The 20,485-nt window shown below is 39.1% G+C and overlaps 1 protein-coding gene across 2 annotated transcripts in view; it reads left to right on the top strand.

The window, feature by feature from the left end:
* The window catches only part of cntnap5a (contactin associated protein family member 5a), a 114,876-nt gene that overhangs the window by 55,802 nt on the left and 38,589 nt on the right, over positions 1–20,485 (top strand). For both annotated transcript variants that reach the window (XM_079663208.1, XM_079663209.1), the window contains exons 9-14: positions 1,874–2,017; positions 2,629–2,788; positions 7,261–7,367; positions 8,846–8,965; positions 13,183–13,383; positions 18,841–18,997. In XM_079663208.1, the coding sequence (XP_079519334.1) occupies positions 1,874–2,017; positions 2,629–2,788; positions 7,261–7,367; positions 8,846–8,965; positions 13,183–13,383; positions 18,841–18,997 (889 nt within the window). The remainder of the gene's footprint in view (positions 1–1,873; positions 2,018–2,628; positions 2,789–7,260; positions 7,368–8,845; positions 8,966–13,182; positions 13,384–18,840; positions 18,998–20,485) is intronic.

The raw sequence follows: 20,485 nt of genomic DNA, 5'->3' as shown, positions 1-20,485 counted from the left end.
GCAGCACGGCTCAATCTGGATGCTAATTCAGTGTGGGACTAACACATTCTGAAGGTGTGGTTCAGTAATTTCATTCGGCCATTGTGTGCGTTGTCCTCCAGAAGACTGCCACTCTGTGAGATGAGCTGTCTCTGTCTATTAAAGATAAAAGGTTTGTTGATTAAGCTGATTTGGCTGATTATCATCCCTCTGGGTTTTATCTAGGGCTGTGTGTGATACGGCCAACAACTTCTATCAGATATAGGTCATTTCATATCAGAAACGAACGATACATGTCATACGATCAAATGTAATTCTGTATAGTCTACATCAAAAGACCACATGGTATTTGTTATACTCCTATTAGAAAAACTAGAACATCAGTAAATATATTTTCTTATTTTATTTAGAGCTGTAGTGCAACATTAACAACACAGTTTAAATAGATAAAAAAATATATATATTTATATTATTATTATTTTAGGTTTTTGCAAACATAACCTATTTCACATCAGAGTTTCTGACACATTTGAGTAAACATGTGCTTGTTGTTATCAATTCTGATTATTTATCTCAATATGTTTTTTTTAGTAAATTGTGATATTGAAATAAAACATGAATTAATTCATCATATTGAATTCTCCCCCAGCCCTAGTTTTATCATTTTTAAAGACTTCATATGTTTAAAATGTTTTTTCTTAGCTTGATGTCAGTCCCAGGTTGGGTTGTCAACAGACAATTGTTTAAATAAGCCAAGATAACATTTTGGCTATCCTTGAACAAGTCGAATTATTGGATGTAATGAGAAGAAGTTGGATAAAGAGACAATTTTCTTATGAATATTCAACCCAGTTGTGTCACTTTTTTTTAAAACTGTAGCAGAAAAACACATTGGCCTTATACTGTAAGCTTCAAGGGGAATATATTTGGGAAGTCAGGGGGTTAAAAGGGATTGATCTCACATTTAAAACATGAGAACAGACGGTACACTAACTCTACTTAATGGAAATGTGTCGTAAAACAACCTCAGCCTCATTCTAGCTGTTGGCTGTAATCAGTGGTGGAGGAAGTCTTCAGATCCTTTATACCAACACTAAAATGTAAATTGATTCCCTCAAAAGTTTGCAAATTAGCTCCTTACGGTCCTATTATTATCATCAGGTAATTAATTACAGCATTACAATGCATCATGTTCTTCATCCTCATTATAGGTGTTTTATTATTCTCTGTGAAATAACTAATTATTACATCTGTCACAAAACTGAAGTGAAGTAAAACGTGTGAGTGCAGCTCTTGTTGTGTTATACACCTGTCAGCAAATGCCCTCACAGGCCCCACTGTCTCTCCTTTCATTTCTCTTCACTATCACTAACAAACCAAGGCATGAAATACCCCGGAATAAACTTAAAAATGTGTTTCCTCCTCATTTACACTTTAATTATTTCCAACTGATAAAATATGCAGCAAGAATCTTGTTGACAAGTGACAGAGTGGAGGAGTATGGTATTTTAGTTTTGAGGCTGGGAGTGATGGGGGAGGCGTGAAAGTTTTCGGCCTGTCTCCTGTGACGGGGAAGTCAAAACGAGGAAGGAACAGTGTTGAGAGGAAACTAGGGGATTTGATTGCAGCTATTATAGAAATGAACCCAGGTCTAATTATTATTAAACTTTCCCGCTCTCCTGTGGCCATTGTTGTATGCTGCCCTGCTAACATGGGTTGTTGCTGAGAAAACACTATGACTCACTTCATCACACTCAGATGAATCACAATGCTGTGGTTGAGTTTTTTTAGCAGCCTCCAGGTCTTCAGGGAAATGGACACAATATCTCTTTCCCTGCTACAGCCCATTAAACTGCCATTTCACTTAGACTCAATGTGAAATGTTCTTCTTCAGGTCACAGAGTCAACGACGGTCTGTGGCACTCTGTGAGTCTCAACACGAGGAATCTGCAGATTGCCCTGACTGTGGATAGTGAGCCGTCCTCCGCCATTGAACTGTGGGAACAACTCGAGTCGAGAGGCAACTTCTACTTTGGAGGTTGGTGGACTCTCAAGATGTGTTTGTAATATTAATATAGCAGTATACTTTCTCCTTAACACATTGAACAACTGAATATTTCTTGTAACATGCATACTGCTTCTACACAGTGATGGGAAGTACTCAAGAACTGTACATTTCAATTTTATACTTTTTTAATACAACTACTAAACCATCATTTAAAGGTACACCTTGTCTTTTCTTCTCACTGCATGTATTTGTTACTTCAATCACAGGTTCCTATTATGAGTACATTCATTAACTAATGAGATATGATGCATTTTTGTGACTTAAGTAACCAAACAGTGTAAAAGTAATTAAACTTAGCTTCATATTTACAGACAGCAAAATGATTTGAATGAATGTTAATTAAAACTCAGTGATATAATGTATATTATTCCAAAATGTTGCAAAATTAGAACTTTGAGTTTCAGGACTTTAAGTTTATTAAAACCTTTGTACTTTTACTCAAGTAAAAATGTTGAACGCCAGAGTTTTAATTGTATTTCTACACTGGTTTTTTCTACTCTAACTTAAATAAATATCTGAGTACTTCTTCCACCTCTGCGTCCACACTAACACGTTGCATCATATGTGTTATTTTAATCCAGGCTGCCCCACCTCGGACTGCCAGTACGTGACTCCGGACTTCCAGGGGTGTGTGCGGCTTATATTCATCAACAGCCAACCGATATATCTCAATCATGTACAGCAAGGGTTGCTGGGAAATTATAACGAGCTTCAGTTCGACACCTGCAACATACGAGACAGGTACAAAAGTTTGAATGTGTGCTTTTTATTTAATTGGGGCAGAGTTATTAAACAGATGTTTGAGACAAACTTGACAGCGCACGGTCAGGATGTGTCAAACGTCACAATCTGTAAAACATTATCCAAGTTGACAGCAGAGACTTATTCATGCCCACATTGTTAATTTTGAGATGGCAGCCTGTTGTCTGCAGAACTCACCGAAAGTCACTGACATCTTGTCCTATAAAGAAAAACACACTGACAGGATCATCCAATTAAATTGCAACTCGCCAACACCTTCTCTGGCAGAGGACTATGCTAACAAGCTGCTCCCTGCTGTCCTGTGTGGCGTCCCCCCCCCCCTATCCCTCATTACCCTGCACAGCTGTGGGCCCTCTGAAGGGGATTGGCAGACCAACAAGCTCGATGGATGTCTGCATGTGGTTTGGAAAAATGTTTAAGAAAGAGACAAACATGCAAACTGCAGTTCTTCCCCCGTGTTTGCCCCGAGGAGAATCTCTCCTTTGTCAAAGTACCTGCTTTCTAGTCCAGATTGTTCGCTGTCAGACGATATGCAAACACCACAGCGCTGCCAGGCTGTTGTTTCACTAGGAAAAGGGATGCACTCTAGGAAATGACAGGAAGATCAAGTGATATGTTTCCATTACCCAAGCTGAGACGCATGCCTCTTCTGCAAGAATGAGTGCTTCTTATTTTTGAACTGAAACCAATGATACAAACATTCCCTAATGTATAGAAAATATTTAAAGCTACACCCCTATCTGTCATTTGTAGGCCACTAGGGGGCAGAAGAACCTGAAAACAAGCTTCAGAAAATTCCCATACATATCTTATCACTTATATGAAATGATTATGAGTTGTGGATACAAATGGGGATACCTAAATGACGGGGACGTTGTGTGTGACTGCGGCATTGAACCACAAACCATGCAACACCTCCTGATATGCCCCCTGCTGGAGCAACCCTGCACAACATCGGACTTGGCAGAGTTTAATGAGAAGGGACAGCAATGTGTTCAGCTGTGGCTGAACCACATCTAACCAAGCCCTGTAACTGACTGCCTTGTGGACACGATAAGAAGAATATGAGTTGTGCCAAACATGTAAGCAGTAAGGGCAAAGACTCAACGCACCAATAACACTGGACGCATTTCCAATCATCTTGTGCAATTGATATGTTAATAATATATTTTCTGGCCATTGATTTTTACCCGCTAGCAGCCAACGACCCAAAGAACCAGAAACCTGATCTCAGTGCTGTAGTAAAGGGAGAGTAAGACACGCGGTAATATTATTAGGAATCAGGTTTTGTGGCCCTCTGATCGACTGACAGGGTTCTTCAGCAAGGTGGAGTTTGCACAGTGATCATTACCAGGCTGTTCCGCTACCTGGGGATAGCGGCTGTACGATATATTTTTTATTGACTTTTAGCATTGTGCTGTTTGGTAGACAGTGGGTATTTCCAGGGCTTTACTCTTTTTAAGGGGAGGTTGCTATCCCACTGCAAGTAACGTTGCATCCTAAAGTCATATAGGAACATGTTAGAAAATACTTGCCTATAGGGATGTAACGATATATCGAATATCGCGATATCGCGGTAAATAGAGTTCTCAATACCGTCGTGAGACTGACAAAATATACCGCGATTTTTTTTTTTTTAAAACCTTTATTTAACCAGATGGTCCCATTGAGATCATCGATCTCTTTTTCAAGGGAGATCTGTCCAACATGGCGACAAGTAGGTTACAACATGAACATAAAACAACAGATAACACAAAAGGACATCGTATTTAAAGGGCTACATGTACACACCTAGAGACATAGATAAGTACCAACAGTATATTTATATCTCGCCCTGTCAATAAGCCTCACCTTCTTGGCAAACACTGTATTGTTTTTGAAGTGGTGGAGAGACAATGCACAGTTTGACCCACTGCTGTCACCCATGGCCAAAGCATATCTCTCTGTCCCAGCAACATCTGTACCAAGCGAGAGAGTTTTTTCCACAGCAGGGGATATTGTAAACGCCCAAACATCCCAGCTTCTACCTGGAAATGTGGACATGCTCATATTCCTAAAAGATAACCTTGATGATGCTGAGTGAGTGAGCCACAAAAGGCCACTCTGAAACGTGCAGTTTTGCTTTATTGGGAGGGTCTGGGGGGGTCCGAAAACCAGTCAGTATCTGGTGTGAGGGTTAGGGTTAGGCTTCGGGTAATGTTGTGAATCGAGTGGCCTGTGTTCGTCGTCCATAACATACGCCTGCCCATACCATAACCCCACCACCACCATGGGCCACTCGATTCACAACCCTAACCCTAATCCTAACCCTCACACCAGATACTGACTGGTTTTTTGGACCCCCCCAGACCCCCCCAATAAAGCAAAACTGCACGTGTCAGGGTGGCCTTTTATTGTGGCCAGCCTAAGGCACACCTGTGCAATAATCACGCTGTCTAATCAGCATCTTGATATGCCACACCTGTGAGGTGGGATGGATTATCTCGGCAAAGGAGAAGTGCTCACTATCACAGATTTTTTCAGATTTGTGAACAATATTTGAGAGAAATGGTTATGTTGTGTATTTAGAAAATGTTTTAGATCTTTGAGTTCATCTCATGAAAAATGGGAGCAAAAACAAAAGTGTTGAGTTTATATTTTTGTTCAGTGTATATTGAATCGCCACGTGCTGAAAAGTGCTATATAAATAAAATTGCCTTGCCTTGCCTTTCAGAGTATTTTTTTTTTTTTACCAAAAGTGCTTTCTGTTACCATTGGAATGAGCTATGGAGGGATGCAGCTGTGATTGATCATTGGTTGTAGGTTTGTCATAACATATGGCAGCTTGTGCATTACATCCAGTCTTTTCACTCGTCATTTTTACAGAAAATATTGATTACAGATGAAATACCGAAATTGAAATGTAAAAAAAAAGTGAATTGTACCCTCACTGCAGAAAGTATTGTATGTGTTTTTCCCCGGAAATGAACAATGTGCATTATGCAGTCGATTTATATTCAGCACCAAAGAAAATGAAATATGTGAGTATGACACATCCACCCTTTTCTTTTTGATGCATCGTCGATGTATTTGCACACCCTGTGCTATAATCCTCTGCGAGGAAATGACAGGCTGCAGTACAGCTTGGTTAATGTTTATTGCATTGATGTTAACTCTTCATTTCACTCACTGCAGCTTATTCAATGACTTCAGAGTTTGAGAAAATGAACTTGTATCCGAGTTAATCTCCTCTTCCTCTGCGTCTAATTAAACGTAGAGGCTCTATTTATGGTCAGTGTGTGTGTTTAGGTGTGCTGGCTACTGTAACTCTGTGACCTGTAAGGGAACCCATGAACCCATCAGAAAATAGCATGATGGTAATTAAACCAATGGCTGCAACCTTAGCCGTGTTGCGGCTGGCCCGCTCGGCTGCTGTTAATAGGTGAGAGATGAAAGTGTATGAAATTATAGATGCATGCTTGAAAGGCTGGCAATTATGTGAAACTGAAGGAGGCTCGAGGAAGGGACTATTAATCAGAAGAGTGCGGTTTGAAATTTCTGCGAAGCGCTCATTGCAGCGAAATCCCATTAACAGGCATTCTAGTCTGAAGGTGACAGTAATGCTTTTATTTTTAGAGAAAACGCCAGGACATGTCAGCTTTTTTCAAATCCAGACGGGGCGCAGTATGACACACCGTCATTTCACAGTTCTTTGGGATTTTTAATGAACAAACTGCAAATTAGTCTTTGGGGGCGAGTTTCAAAGCGTTTGTTCATAATTGCCTACAAAAGAATAAAGAGAAAAGGGAGAAGGGGTTTTTCTTACCTGATAAATAACAGATTATGTTTACAAACACTAACAAAGGCAGTAGCGTTATAGTGCCTAATTCTGAGAAATGCCTGGGAGGTTTGTGTGATCTTTTATTTTGATGTCTAAAAATTGCTATGTTTCGCCGCTCGCGAAATTATCAAAGTAGTCGAAAATCGGCCAGGTTGAAGGTAAAAATTTATTATGTGTTAACTAGAGCTGCAGTTGTTATTCTATTAGTAAACCAATGGGATTTAATTAGTAACTATTTTAAATGAATACGGTAATTATTTCTCTTTCAAGCTTTTTAAATGTGATAATTTGACTTAGCTCAAAAGACTATCCACACATAACACTGTGTGATGTTTTAATGTGTTTCTTTTATACTAAGCCGTAAAGGGCCCTATTCTGCCAATGCTCAGGTTCATATCAGTGTTAAGTGTCTCTACTGTGACATGTCTCCATGCTTTAACGCCCAAAAAGCACTTTATTAGTTCTCATACTGCCTGTGCTGCAGCACCTCTTTTCACCCTCTGTCTGAAACCAGAGCCAAGTCTGCTCTGATTGGTTAGCTGGCCGGCTCTGTTGTGATTGGTAGAAACTTGCCATGCCTCAAGAAAGTAATGAGAATGATCTCCTGATATGACACGGTTGTGTTTTTCAGATGCCTTCCTAACCTGTGTGAGCACGGAGGCCGCTGCTCTCAGACGTGGAGCTCTTTCTCCTGCGACTGTTCAGGAACTGGATACTCCGGAGCCACCTGTCACAACTGTAAGCAGTTCTTCTTCGCACTTTTTCATTTCTTCGTCTAGTCTCAACCTGCCATGTTGCCCTCTGCACCCCCTCATATTTTCTAGGTCTACTGAGCTGTGTCATTGGATTCAGCACACACCTGTCTTGCTCATAACTTTTCTTCGATTTGTGCAACTGAGAGGAAAGCAGAACCTGGTCCTGTCTCAACGTGACGTGACCTTACAAACACGGCTGTTATTCTCACTTTCACATTTCTGAGAATGTATTTTTTCCACTATATCCTGAAATAGCTTATGGCTGACTTTAGATTGACTTAACTTCAAAGGTTTTTTCTCTCATGGGTGTTTTTTTTATTGTATGATGCTCTGCAACACCGCTTGATATATGCAGTGGGGACAGCTGTTCGAAACTATGTGTGAAATTCCCTTGTCACAGAATCTTGATTTCTTGTTTATATTCAGGCAAACAGAGTTTTCTTTGCATGTTGGAGCGAACATGACAGATAAGAGCATCGGCTGGATTAGAAATAAGCCTTTTTCAACACAACATTCATCAAGTCCCCCAAAAAAGCACATGCAATTTACATTTTCTCTAGCCCTCAAACTAATATCTGGAAACTTAGAAATTGGAAATAGTTAAGCAATTGACAGCTGACTGTACTGAGAGAGTGATACTCTGCATGTAAAGTTCGGAGGGTAGTTTCTTATTCAGCCTGAGCAATATTACAAAAATACAAGAATAGAAATGTAAGGAAAGTAATAAATAGTGTCTTTTTACACTGTTGTATTCTCCACTTGTTTGCATAGCTTATTAGCTAACGGAATCACTTCCAAAGCTAAACAGTTCTAAATAATTGTGTCGGATTAACTAAAAAACACAATAAATCCAAGTTATTACCACTGTTAAGCTGCACTTGTGCCATTTTGGTGATTGGTTTCAGATACTTAATGCCCTTTGAGCAATAAGAAGATTATATTCTGCTGTTACATCCTGTTCAAATCCTCTACATTTTAAAATAGTGAAAAGGACAGGGAGTGTACCTCAAGTTTTATAGTAAATACATATTGAGCAAGCCTTGGACTAGTCATAACTATAGTATCCAATGCTGTTTTCATATTACAGATGTATATACAATGGAAATGTGTCTTTGGCACCGGAAAATTAAAGAAACATCACCATACACAGAATAACATACAGTTCAGACACAATACACAAAACAAAATGCATCTTAAGTCTTGACCTCACTATTGTTTTGGAGGGGAGAATCATTTAAACAGGCTGTTATTAAGAATATTTGGCTGTTGTAAAATGTGCCAAAAAGTAGATGTTCATGAAATCAATCAGTCACCAACACCCTGATTTTTAAGGTATGACAACAGTAACTTCAAAATATCATAAATAAAGATAGTTTTTGTGTCGTCAGATGACTCAGGAGGAAGCTGTTGGCTGATTCTTGGAGGAAAAACTGATTTGTGTCCCTGTTCTGTTTCTCCCAGCCATCTACGAGTCCTCCTGCGAGGCCTACAAACTGATTGGCAGCTCCTCCGGATTCTACTCCATTGATCCAGATGGTAGTGGTCCCCTGGGGCCCACACAGGTATACTGCAACATGACAGGTAAGATAATTGTAATTCACATGTTGTCACCTTTACCCTTTTTGAGTTCCACTGAGGACTGGCAGAGTGCTCGGTGTAAAGAGTCCACTCACTTAGAGCTCACACTGCATCGATCCATCCCACCACGGCCATCCGACAGTTTACGATCCAGTAAGAAATCATTACGGACACTCAGGGCAGTCCCTGAGAGTTCAGGACATATCAGCGGGCAGTCAATAGCTTTAGTCAAAGTCCAGGTGGTTACACTGTAACATTAAAGGTCCCCTAATTTACTGTTTTTCATCAATATATGATAGGTCTCAGATATATATCAAAACATGTCTCTGAAGTGTTTGGCTTGAAAATCCAAACAGACCATTACAGCATTACCCATAATCCCCTCTGTTTCAGCCCTGTTTCCAAAGTGCTGATTCTCTGTCTGTTACTTTAGATGAAAATAAGGAGCCCATCCCTACGCCCCTCTGAGAGAGATTTGGTTAAACATAATGATAACGGGGGGGGGTTAACTTGGTTGGTGATTGGCTAATGGTTACACAAACCAAAAAAATCGTTATGACATCATAAAGTTGCCAAAATCTGATCAGCTAATTTTCAGACAGGTTTTTATAGAAATGGATCAGGACAAAAAGAGAGAGAATATTTTTTCCTGAAACTTTCAGAATCTCTTTACACAGAGTTCCCCTCATGTTGATGTAGAAAAGACATCTCTTCAGTAAGCAAACCTCCAATTGATTCATATGAGCCAAGTATATGTTTATGTAAATCTTTTAGTCACTATGGTTACATGTATGCATATCAGCATGCGAGAGTGGTTTATTTTCATCAGGTCCATAAGTGAGTATTTCAGTACAAGACGCCTTCTGTTCATCCTGTCAGTATATGTTTGTCATTTTTCATTACATGCAGTCAATTTGAATAATAACATCACAGAAAGTGCCTACAGTTATTTATTGTAAGCCAGGTGGATTTTCCAAGGCTGAGACTGCGGCTTTCCCTTCTGAGAAAGGTTGGAAAAAGCACCGCCCTTGGATTGATTGATTTGTGTTTATTCCTGTGTACCAATGGGACCAGAATGATGTATGTTGATCCCATGGGCATTCAAAATTAGACATGATAGTTTGACTTACACTAAAAACATTAAAATGTCTGAGTTTCTGGGAAAATGGGGACACCAATACATTTATCCCAAAACGACTTTGTTTATTATTATTGACGCGATCAAGCATTTGTTTGCTATTCTGTGACTCAATGTGACCTTCATTTGAAAACTAATGTAATATTTATTAATTTCCATTCACTGAGTCTCCCCTGAAACTCTTTGGAGCCCCCATGGCTCACCTCACATTTTAAAACCTCTCCATTAGAAAGTGTCCTCCAAGTCACCCGAGTCTAATTTCCCAGTGGTTCATCATGTTTACTCCTCTTGGTTGTTTCTAAAAGGCTAGGATAAAGACCAACTGTACTTCAGATAGCAATTCAACTTGTCCTTGGGGCTTCAACTCTTATTTAAGAATAAGCACTCTTGTAGCAAAAATATAACCAGTCAATACTCTCCCTTATTCTGCTTTAGTGCCCAAACAAATAGAGTTAGCACCCCTTGATTCAGCTGGCCACTAGAAGCATCTTTTTTGAGTATCATAATGATGTTCAGGTTATGGCTTCTCAAATTTAAATGTGACACAACTTAACAGGCTTACGTCTCTAAAGCCCCACTAGTGGCCTTAAGAGGCAGCAATTCTCATTAGAGCAGGGTCATTAAAGTCAAAAGGGTTAATCCCCCTGGGAACACTAATCTGCTCAGTACATTTCATGGTGGTCTGCCATTAAAATATGATAACATGTCCGTGCTGACGGACATTTTGGACAGAGGGTGCCACTGAAAAAAGTCCAACATAGAAATTAATTTCATTTATTTAAACGGCAATCTGTTCATTGGATTGGATTTATTTTGTGTCTGATTGTGGACATTATGCAGATGCATCTGCTGGGACGATGAATATCCACATCAACAATTACTTTTAACTTATGAAACATCGTCTCTTTGTATTTTATTTTCCGCTCAAGGGTAAATAATTGACCACTTGCTAAAAGAAAAGGATATTAAAGGATGAAGAGGCAATCAAACTAAATCCACTATAATCTGCATACATTTCCATTTGACACTTCATTATTTACAGCAGGGGTGCCCACACTTTTTCAGCTTGGGAGCTACTTTCAAAATGACCAAGCCCAAATGATCTACATACAGGGCCGCCCCTGCCCAATCTGTGTCGTGAGCGGGGGGTGCTAGTGGACTAAACGGCGGATAAACGGTGGCGCGTTTACACTAATTGCGTATATTGCGTATAATGAGTGTATACAGTAATGAGGACCCCTCATGACTGCATGAACCCGTATGGCACAATACAACTCAGACTGGCTTACCTGTACTTCAATCAAGTGGCAAATGCCATAGTAAAGATGGATGATAGGCTAACTTTAAAAAAAAAAAAAAAAAAAATTAAATGTTTTTTATCTTTTCTTCTTTTTGTTTCAATGCCATGTGATCTACCCACACTAGCCTTGCGATCGACGTATTGGGCACCCCTGATTTACAGTATATAAATACTGTAATGTAATTTGGCAGGACTATTGGATGTATGTCTTTGGTCTAAATATGGAACCTTTCACTTTCCATCATGTCATCCTGTCAGACATTTCCATATCACTCTGATCTTTTGATGGCATGCACAATGTGCTCCCTTTCACCCAACGGTCACCTGAGATGTGACATTTGAAAGACAGCGAGCTGGAAACAACCTGATCCACGCTCCTCCTGACATGTAGGACAAAACACATTCAGTGAAGTTTTGACACTGTGGAGACAGCATTCATCACCGGGCTGTCACTACTTTCTCGGCCACTTTGTCCTTTGCAAGGTTAATGTAGCGGGGAGGTTACAGAGGGAAGCGCTGCCACCTCCCCGCTGTCTGGTTCTGGCGTTTTGTGTTTCCAGTCCTCCCCTCACAGAGCTGCATTGTTCTGCAGCAGATATGCCTCTACTTGACCTCAATTAAGGAATCTATTATAAATGTAAATAGCTCTAAGCCTGACCACCTGATTTGAATATTCACAAATGGAGGGGGATTTTCTCTCAGACAGAGTAAACATGGATTCCAGATAATGGAAACTGAGCCGAGAAGGAAGTGGGACTCCTGATCTGATTTTATTGCACAAACTCTCTGCGTTTTCAATTGTTATACATGGTAAATAATGACTAGTAATTATTCTGCTGTGCTCAGATTGAGTCCTTTGGAACTGAAAGGTCTATATCTAAAATGTTTGACGTTCAAAAGGTCATACAATCGTGGCTTGAGAGCAAATACATTCATTATGAGTTCAGTGATTCTGCTACAAAGACTTCTGAAATGTCACAGAAACACTGATAGCTTAACCAAAAACTCAGAATAAATGACTCACTAATGAACTGCCGACGTGTACAGTCAAATATGACACAAATCAAAACACACACTGTTACACCACATGATTTATTATAAAATAAATGCTCCTTTTTATTTTTGGACTTGCCTGTTTAGGGATTTCCCATTTGCCTATTCTGTTACTTGCTTTCTTTTCATTCAATCTTTAATTTACATTTTTTATTTATGATTTTAAAGTGCACTTTTCCATGAAAGTCACTCAGCACAACAGGCCCTTTGGCTTGTAATATTAGGAACAAGCAGTGGAAAGGACCCACTGATCAAATGAATTATGGCTCTGGCCCATTAAGTGTTTTCCATTAAGAAATAAAACAAGGGGTCTAAATCAAATGTGCCTACTATTAATGTTAATCAATAAAAAGTGTGCTTTCCCTACTAAGTTGTGTCAACATTTCTGCCATGTAAAAGCTAAATTGTCCCTTTTCATCAACATTTTTAGTGAGGGTTGCACTTTAGCAATTTACTGAATTTGGAAATATATTTAAAATCATATATTTTCCCTGCATGGGTAATGGGGTTGTAATATTTGCTCTAGTAAAAAGCATTTAACTGTTGGCATATGAGGAAATAGCGCTAACAAAGTAGCATGTTTTATTGCAGTGGGTTTAACCAGGTGGAAGATTATTAGGTTCACGCTCTTTTTAGAATCCAAGGTGTGAGCTGATGTTACAGCCATTAACATGTTTTAATTTAAAAGCATTTTGCAACCTGCTAACAGATGCTATTTTTTCCTTTTAGAGGAGAAGGTGTGGACGGTTTTGACGCACAACATCACGGCTCCAGTTACAGTCCAGGGCTCCTCTCTTCTCAAACCCTACATCATGAAGTTCAACTACAGCGCCTCGGCTGATCAACTCCGTGCCATCGTATCCGGCTCAGAGCAGTGCCAGCAGGAAGTGGTTTACAACTGCAGGAAGTCCCGCCTCTTTAACACAAAAGGTGAGTAATACTGTATATACCTGTTGAAGTATTTATGAGCTGTGATTAAATCATTGTTCAAAAACAACAAATTCAACAAAAATATGCAAAGCCAATGTACATTCAAATCATGATGTTTACAAATGAAGATATCGCTCTGCTAACACTCAAGCTAACAGTTAACTCAGGTTTTTCAGATGGGCTATGTTACTTTCTCTTTTGTACTATTAAAGGAAGAAGATATTTAGTTGTTGTCCTTTTGGTTTAAGAAATTGCGATCTACAGATGTAGCTAGCTTAATAGTTGTTCAAACTAAAATAAAAAGGGAAGTCTAGATTGTGTAAAAGATTAATTCTTTACAAATGCAAAACGTATTCCTTAATGGTGAATGATGCTAAAAGCCAGGCATTTTTCAGTAGCAATAAGTGTTAGGGTTTAAAAGTATATAACCAGGTTGTGAGCGAGCACGTATCCCATTGGACAGAGCAGCACCTTGACAGAACCTTGCATGTTCTTTTTGTAAAAGTTAGGCAAGTATTTTAGTGAAACAAAACTTTTGTATTGCCATAGCTTTCTCTCTAGGTACTTCTGTGTCGCCAGATTGACCCCATTTGAATGAATAAGGGTCTGCTTTTTGTCGGTTCTATCATTCATTTGAACATGACCACAGTGTGGAAGTCGTGTGACTTGACTGTTCTGTACTTTGCAGCATCAGCGGGGGGTTTGTTGTTACATTGTGAATTGAAAGTCAGGCTGTCTGTGCTTTGTCACATTGGGAGCTGCTGCGCCTTCGACACCCTGCCTTCGACACCCTGCCTTCGACACCCTGCCTTCTGCTTCGCTCTTGTTATATTTTCACAATAACTGGAGAAGCGACTCCAATCTTTTTGTGTGAATTCATCTTGAACTGCTTTGGCAGTGTCCCAAACATCCAAACATTTGCTCTTGAATCATGAAACATTCATGAAGTCCCACATTTCCCCATTCCCAATTCCCCGGGTGCCATGCATGTACAAACAAACAAGTTCATTATCACACTAGACATCAAAGAGAAAACGGAAACGGCCTGTTTTATAGCTTCACAAACAATTTCAGAAATCATTTTTGATGGTTTCCTTTGTAGTGTGGCACAAAAATCTCCATTGGAAGAAGGTCAAATGTCTCTTCACGCTTCACTTCCCTGAGCGTGTAGACATTAAAAATAACACTGTAGATATCAAACATACAGCATACTCAAATGAATGATTGGACAACATTGCACTTTGCATGCTGATTTACAAGGGAAACGACAACAGCATTGAATCATCCTGCTGAGTTTATGCAGGAAAAGCAGATCTGAAGTCAAGCTGGATGTCGCCTCTCTGCAGTCTTTCCTGTCAGTTAACAGGTTCAGTCGTTTAATGGAATTGTAATACAAACATTGGTCTGTATTGGATTTTGTTTACACACTTTCCTTAATTAACACCCATAATGAACCCAGTTTGCTAAGAGATAACAATTGTTTTTTTCCAAGTGATGTTAAATTCACAACAGCATTATAAAGACCCTTCTTCTCGGTGTTCAATTGTTAAAGGGGACCTATCATGCAAAATGCACTTTTGTACGTCTTTTCTACATGAATATGTGTCCCCGGTGTTCCAGGGAACTCACCAAGTGTCAGAAAACACAACCCTCTCTATTTTCCTCCGTACCCAAATCTCTTAAAAAGGGGCTGCAACGGATCTGATACAGACTGATCCAGATCTGAACACTTCTATGACGTCACAGAAGTGGCGCTACGGCTATTGGGCCAACTCCACCAATCAGGAGGAGACAGCCACGGACATTGCTGTTGGAAAGCGCTGGAGACTCTGTAGTACATATGCCAGGCCTGTAGATGGTGCTGTTCTCACAGAATCAGCCCATGCAAAGACAGTGTTAAATTGAGCGAAATGAGGAATGGCTAAAATGCATGATCTGTTTGGTATTTTGAAAAATAAAAATAATAAATATGCCTTATATAGGTATGGTCCTACACTATATTATTCAAATATAGCATTATAGATCTACTTTAAGTAGTTGATACATCTATTTCAGTTTTTACACCTAAATAGGATTGATTGTTGTTCTGAGGAAAGGACACCAACTGAATGAGAAAGCCAAATGTTGAATTGGCGAGTTTAGAAAAGAGTTCTGTTTCACTCTAGCGATGGTATCTCAGAGTGATGTCAGCCTGTCCAACCAGCTGTTGAGATGTGTCTTGTATTGGTTTACATTTGAAAAAAAATCATTTGCAGTGTCACCCTCCAAAAACTCTCTTTGTTATTTGTTATTGATGAAATACCAATCTTTGACGACAACTAGCACTTGTTCCTATGGTGTTGAATTGCCATCATCAGAATCTCAATTCACCATTTCAATTTTGGCCTGTCACAGTATTCCTCCACCGCTGTTTGTTCCCAAATCATTTGTCTGTGACGAAACATTTGCAGGCTCCAGCCGCTGCGTGTAAGGGCTTCATGTGTGGGAGTTGTCAACATTTTGATTTTCCTTAATCTTAGTGGGGAGACAGAAAGCTGCATTTGCTTTGCTGGCTGTGAACATGTCCTGACATTATCCAGCCAATTTGAGAGGGAGAGTGAGAGTCGGCTTCAGGAAGTATTGATTGTCTTTTGTGTGTGCTCAGTGTCTGAGGAGGGATTTAAGATGAGCCGCAGTGTAGAAGGGAACAGGTGTACAGTGAGCTAATCAAAAGATACGGTCAAAAGACAATTAAGAGTTAATTCATTTTAAGATTAGTAATTATTATGCTGGTTTGTTGACCAGTGTTGTAACTGTACAAGCAAACAGTGTTTACTGTGCTATATTATTTTTATTTTTCTGTCCTACAGTATTTACCACTGCATATACTGTATGTCTTTTGTGTTTTTTATACTTCAAGTCAGACTTTGGCTTTTAGGGTTCACGTTATTTGGCATTTGCCTGTTTTACACACAAGGCTGGGCGATGTGAAGAAAGCAAATGTCACAATGTTTTGATTAAATACCTTGATTTTGATATTGATATTGCAACAATTTTGTTAAATTTGAAAAAGATTCAAACAATGACATTTTGTTTAATCCATTATGAGTAATACATTGGATGGAGGTACAGTAATGACTAACGTTTGAGGCAATTAATAGAGCAACAAAAGAAATCTGAAGAAAAAACCACACGAATTCTATCATGCAGCCTTAAACACCGGGAAAAGAAACATCTAATAAGATAAGAAGTACCATAAGATAAGATGCAAGTAATGACAATATCAACAAATCTCATTTCGTAATATGTATTGATTTATTGCCCAGCCCTAATTAAGTGCTGACAAAATGCCTGCAAGATGTTAGGAAATATGCTAAATAATGTATTCAATAGCAACTCCGATAATTACAAATGTTTTTACCGTGCCTATTGGCTCCGTAGACAGCGGTGTTTGTTGAGTTTAGAGGTGTGGCGCTGTCAGTAGCGCTGAAACAGAGGAGATCAATAGACAAACAGACAGAACACGTATTAACTGATTGGTTTCTTAGCCTGCTTGCTTTTCATGGTTGTAAAGAGAGCAACAGCTAGAGGAGGGAGAAAGAGAGACGGGTGTTTCTGCACCTCCCCCGCTGATTGTGACGGAGAATTGTAAATAAAATCAAATATGTATTTAGACTCTGTTAGTGTTACCTTCCTATGTGAGTGCTCTGATTAATAATTGTGTTGTTTGATTTGAAAAACAGTAGCCTTACACATTGTTGTTGTTAAGCCTTTTGCGAGCTATTGCATAAGTCAATGTATTTATTTAATAAAGAAAATTGCCACCTTCCAGTTGAACACCCCCCTCAGTCACATGATCCTTTCGCCTGGCCTGGGTGTCAGACTGAAACAGTGTGATGCAACGACTCAATATTCATACTTCAGTAATAGGAGCCTATGCCTGTTCCAAGGCATCTTGCCCCACATCTCCTTCAAGAGCCTCAATGCTATATCTATCATTTATGGCTATTATTAAATATATAGCTCGTAGTTTTTCTGTATTTCTGATTTCTGAAAGCCATATTTGCCGTCATGGAGTAAACCCATGGTGGCATTAAAACGTTTGTCACAGGCTGTCAGATCCTGTTTAGAGAAGTGTTATGTACACAAGCAGGATTTCACATGGAGGGTGAGTTAATAGAGATGGGACGTTGTTCGCTGTATCATACTAATATGTCATGTCTACCCATACATTTAAACGTATGCAGCTATAATGTATGCCGGGTAGGATGAGGGCATTTTACCATGTGACACTTGATTATGCGTTGTGACATGTGGCTTGATGGGCTTTTCCCTCTCGCTGGCCTCATCTGCGATGCACGGTCACGTTGTGTGACGGATGATTGAAGCTGGATCACTTAACCCCGTAGTGGAGGCGATGAATTATGTCTTTACCTCGTGTTCACATAGGCAACTTGTTACGAAGCCCGAGCAGAGAAACAAATCTATTTATGCAATGCAGGGAATAAACAATTTGGTTGAATAACAACAACAAAAAAGAAGATGTGTTTGTTTATTTCACATAAACCATACATAAAAACAGTGACAGATACAAATAAGCAATGCAGCAGATGTAATATATAGAGGGTGTCTAGCTTAAGCTAACATGCAGTCAGTGTCACTGGTTAGGCTTTCAAATTGGAGCTGATAAAAAAAAAAGCGGAGTAAAAATAACAGGATATCTCTTTACATAATACAAAAAATAAAGTGTGAATGCATCGAATATGACTGTGTAAAAGTGATAGATGTTATAGTGTATGTGTGTATAACCTTTCAAATGAAAGCCACATGTTTTATGTATGTGGAGCTGGGTCTGTGCCTGCATATATTATATCATGTTTATTTGTGTAACAAATAGACAATCTGTTCTCGGTGCTTAGACGCTTTATATGTGGACTTGTAGCTAAAATGGTCTGATTACTTAAAGTGTTCAAGTTGTGTGAGATATTGTGAATCACCTTTTATTTGATTTGTTTGATTTTATTCTCATTATAATGTCTCATGTTTATGTAAGCCTCTCGCGCAGCAGCCTCTCACAGATTAGTTTTACAGCCGCATGCTATCTATAAATCTTTAATATTTGTTTGGTGTATTTGATTTTCTTTATTCTTCAGCGCACAAAAACACATTTTTCAAGGATTCAAGGCTTGTATTGTCATTTGTACATCTACAGTGTAGTTATGACAAGTAAATCAAATCAAATATAATATAAATAGTGCAAGAATAGTCTATATACAAATAATTGGAATATTGATATATAAGTTGCGAACAGATGAATGTTATGGATGTTCTTTCAAAAGTCCAGGTGTGTAACAGTCTTAGTTGGACATTTTGAGATCCAGTGGAGCAAAGAAATGCAATCCTCCTACTATAACCCAGGACCTTGAACTACTTAAGCGTGAGCTCCGTGGTAACCGACTGTCCGCTGTCTTGTTTCAGACGGGAGTCCGCTCACCTGGTGGCTGGACTGGCAGGGGGAGAAGCGCAGCTACTGGGGGGGCTTCCTGCCGGGGGTCCAGCAGTGCTCCTGCAGCCTGGAGGAGAACTGCGTCGACATGAACTACTTCTGCAACTGTGACGCTGATACTGACTCATGGTAAACTGTGCACACACACTCACACACACACACACACACACACACACACACACACACACACACACACACACACACACACACACACAATTGACATTTTTTTAGATCAGAGTGAACATTTCCTGTGATATTGAAGACTCAAAGGTGTTATTGCCGTATGCACAAGGCTACAGTGTAGAAATGGCAATGAAATTCCTCCAACAATAACACAACAACCGGAATGTTTATCGGGGCACTTAACGGAGCTTTTCATTGAAAGAGGTGTTTCTATTATTTTGTTCACCACATGTACTGTATATCAGTAACACAACACAATTTATAAGCTGTAAAAGAAGTATTCAGATCCTATACTAAAGTGAAATACCTCACTGTAAAAAAGCTCCACTACAAGTTAAAGTAGATATTTTTCAGTAAAATGTTTCCTATCAGTGTTTACATATATTATATTATGTTTTTGGATGTATATTGCTGCTCCATTCATGTGTATAATCGATTGCATTTTGCTTTTTCAGGTTGTGCTTTTTTAATGCTCCGTTGGGTAGATTCATCTCCATCAATTCATCATATTGTATATTATCATTATATTTATGGAGCTTCTGCTGATTCTAAAAGCAAAACCGAAAAATGCCCGTTTCCAGCTAATCCCAAATGGTTGTTTATATAGTTTAAGAAGTAATATAAAACATTATGGAAAACTGTAGTTTTTACTGTTTTGGATTTCCTTTTTTTACACTGGAGAGGAAAACTAGGAAAATGTGTTATCTGAAAAGCAACTTGTAACTAAACGGTCTAGTACATGTGCAATATTTTCTTTCAGATGTGGTATAGTAGAAGTACTACGTTGCATGAAACGAAAATAGTCAAATAAAGTACCTCACCTATAGTTCTAGTAAAGTGGATAGGGCAACTGTGGCTGTGAGGGAGTGCTGTCGTCGTTCAGCCAGAAGGTTGTGGGTTCGATCTCAGCCCATGCAGTCAACATGTCGATGTATCTAGGGATGTCCCGATCACCTTTTTTTGCTCCCGATCCGATTCCGATCATTTGATTTTGACAATTTGCCGATACCGATTTTTCCCGATCCGATCTTTATGCAATGCATTAAGAGAAAAAAAAGCATTCAAGTTGTCCCTTAAGGTTATTTTTTCTTATTTAAATTGGATATTCTATCCAACATGGATATAGCTTCTTTCTTTCACAGCAGCATTGGATCAGTTCAGTTGTGCAGCATTGGATCAAAACAAAAATAAAGCTTTCAGTACTCGTTAGCTTACTGCTACAATTAGACACTGCGCCCACTCTGTTGCCAGATTTGAGAGAAATAAACAACCAGGTCTATGAAGACAAGCCCCAAAGAAGCAACACATACATGATGTTGTGTAATTTGAAACCAAAACTAAGGCCTCAGGATGACTTTAAGACTTGAACATGGTCATTTTTGTTTTGTAACATTGAATACAACATTTAAAAAAAAGTATTTATAAAAAAAATCC

Source organism: Notothenia rossii (genome assembly GCF_949606895.1).
Source record: "Notothenia rossii genome assembly, chromosome: 2".
NCBI classification, from domain to species: Eukaryota; Metazoa; Chordata; class Actinopteri; order Perciformes; family Nototheniidae; genus Notothenia; species Notothenia rossii.
The sequence above is the reverse complement of the archived record's forward strand: the minus strand, read 5'-3'. Positions and strand labels throughout refer to the sequence as shown.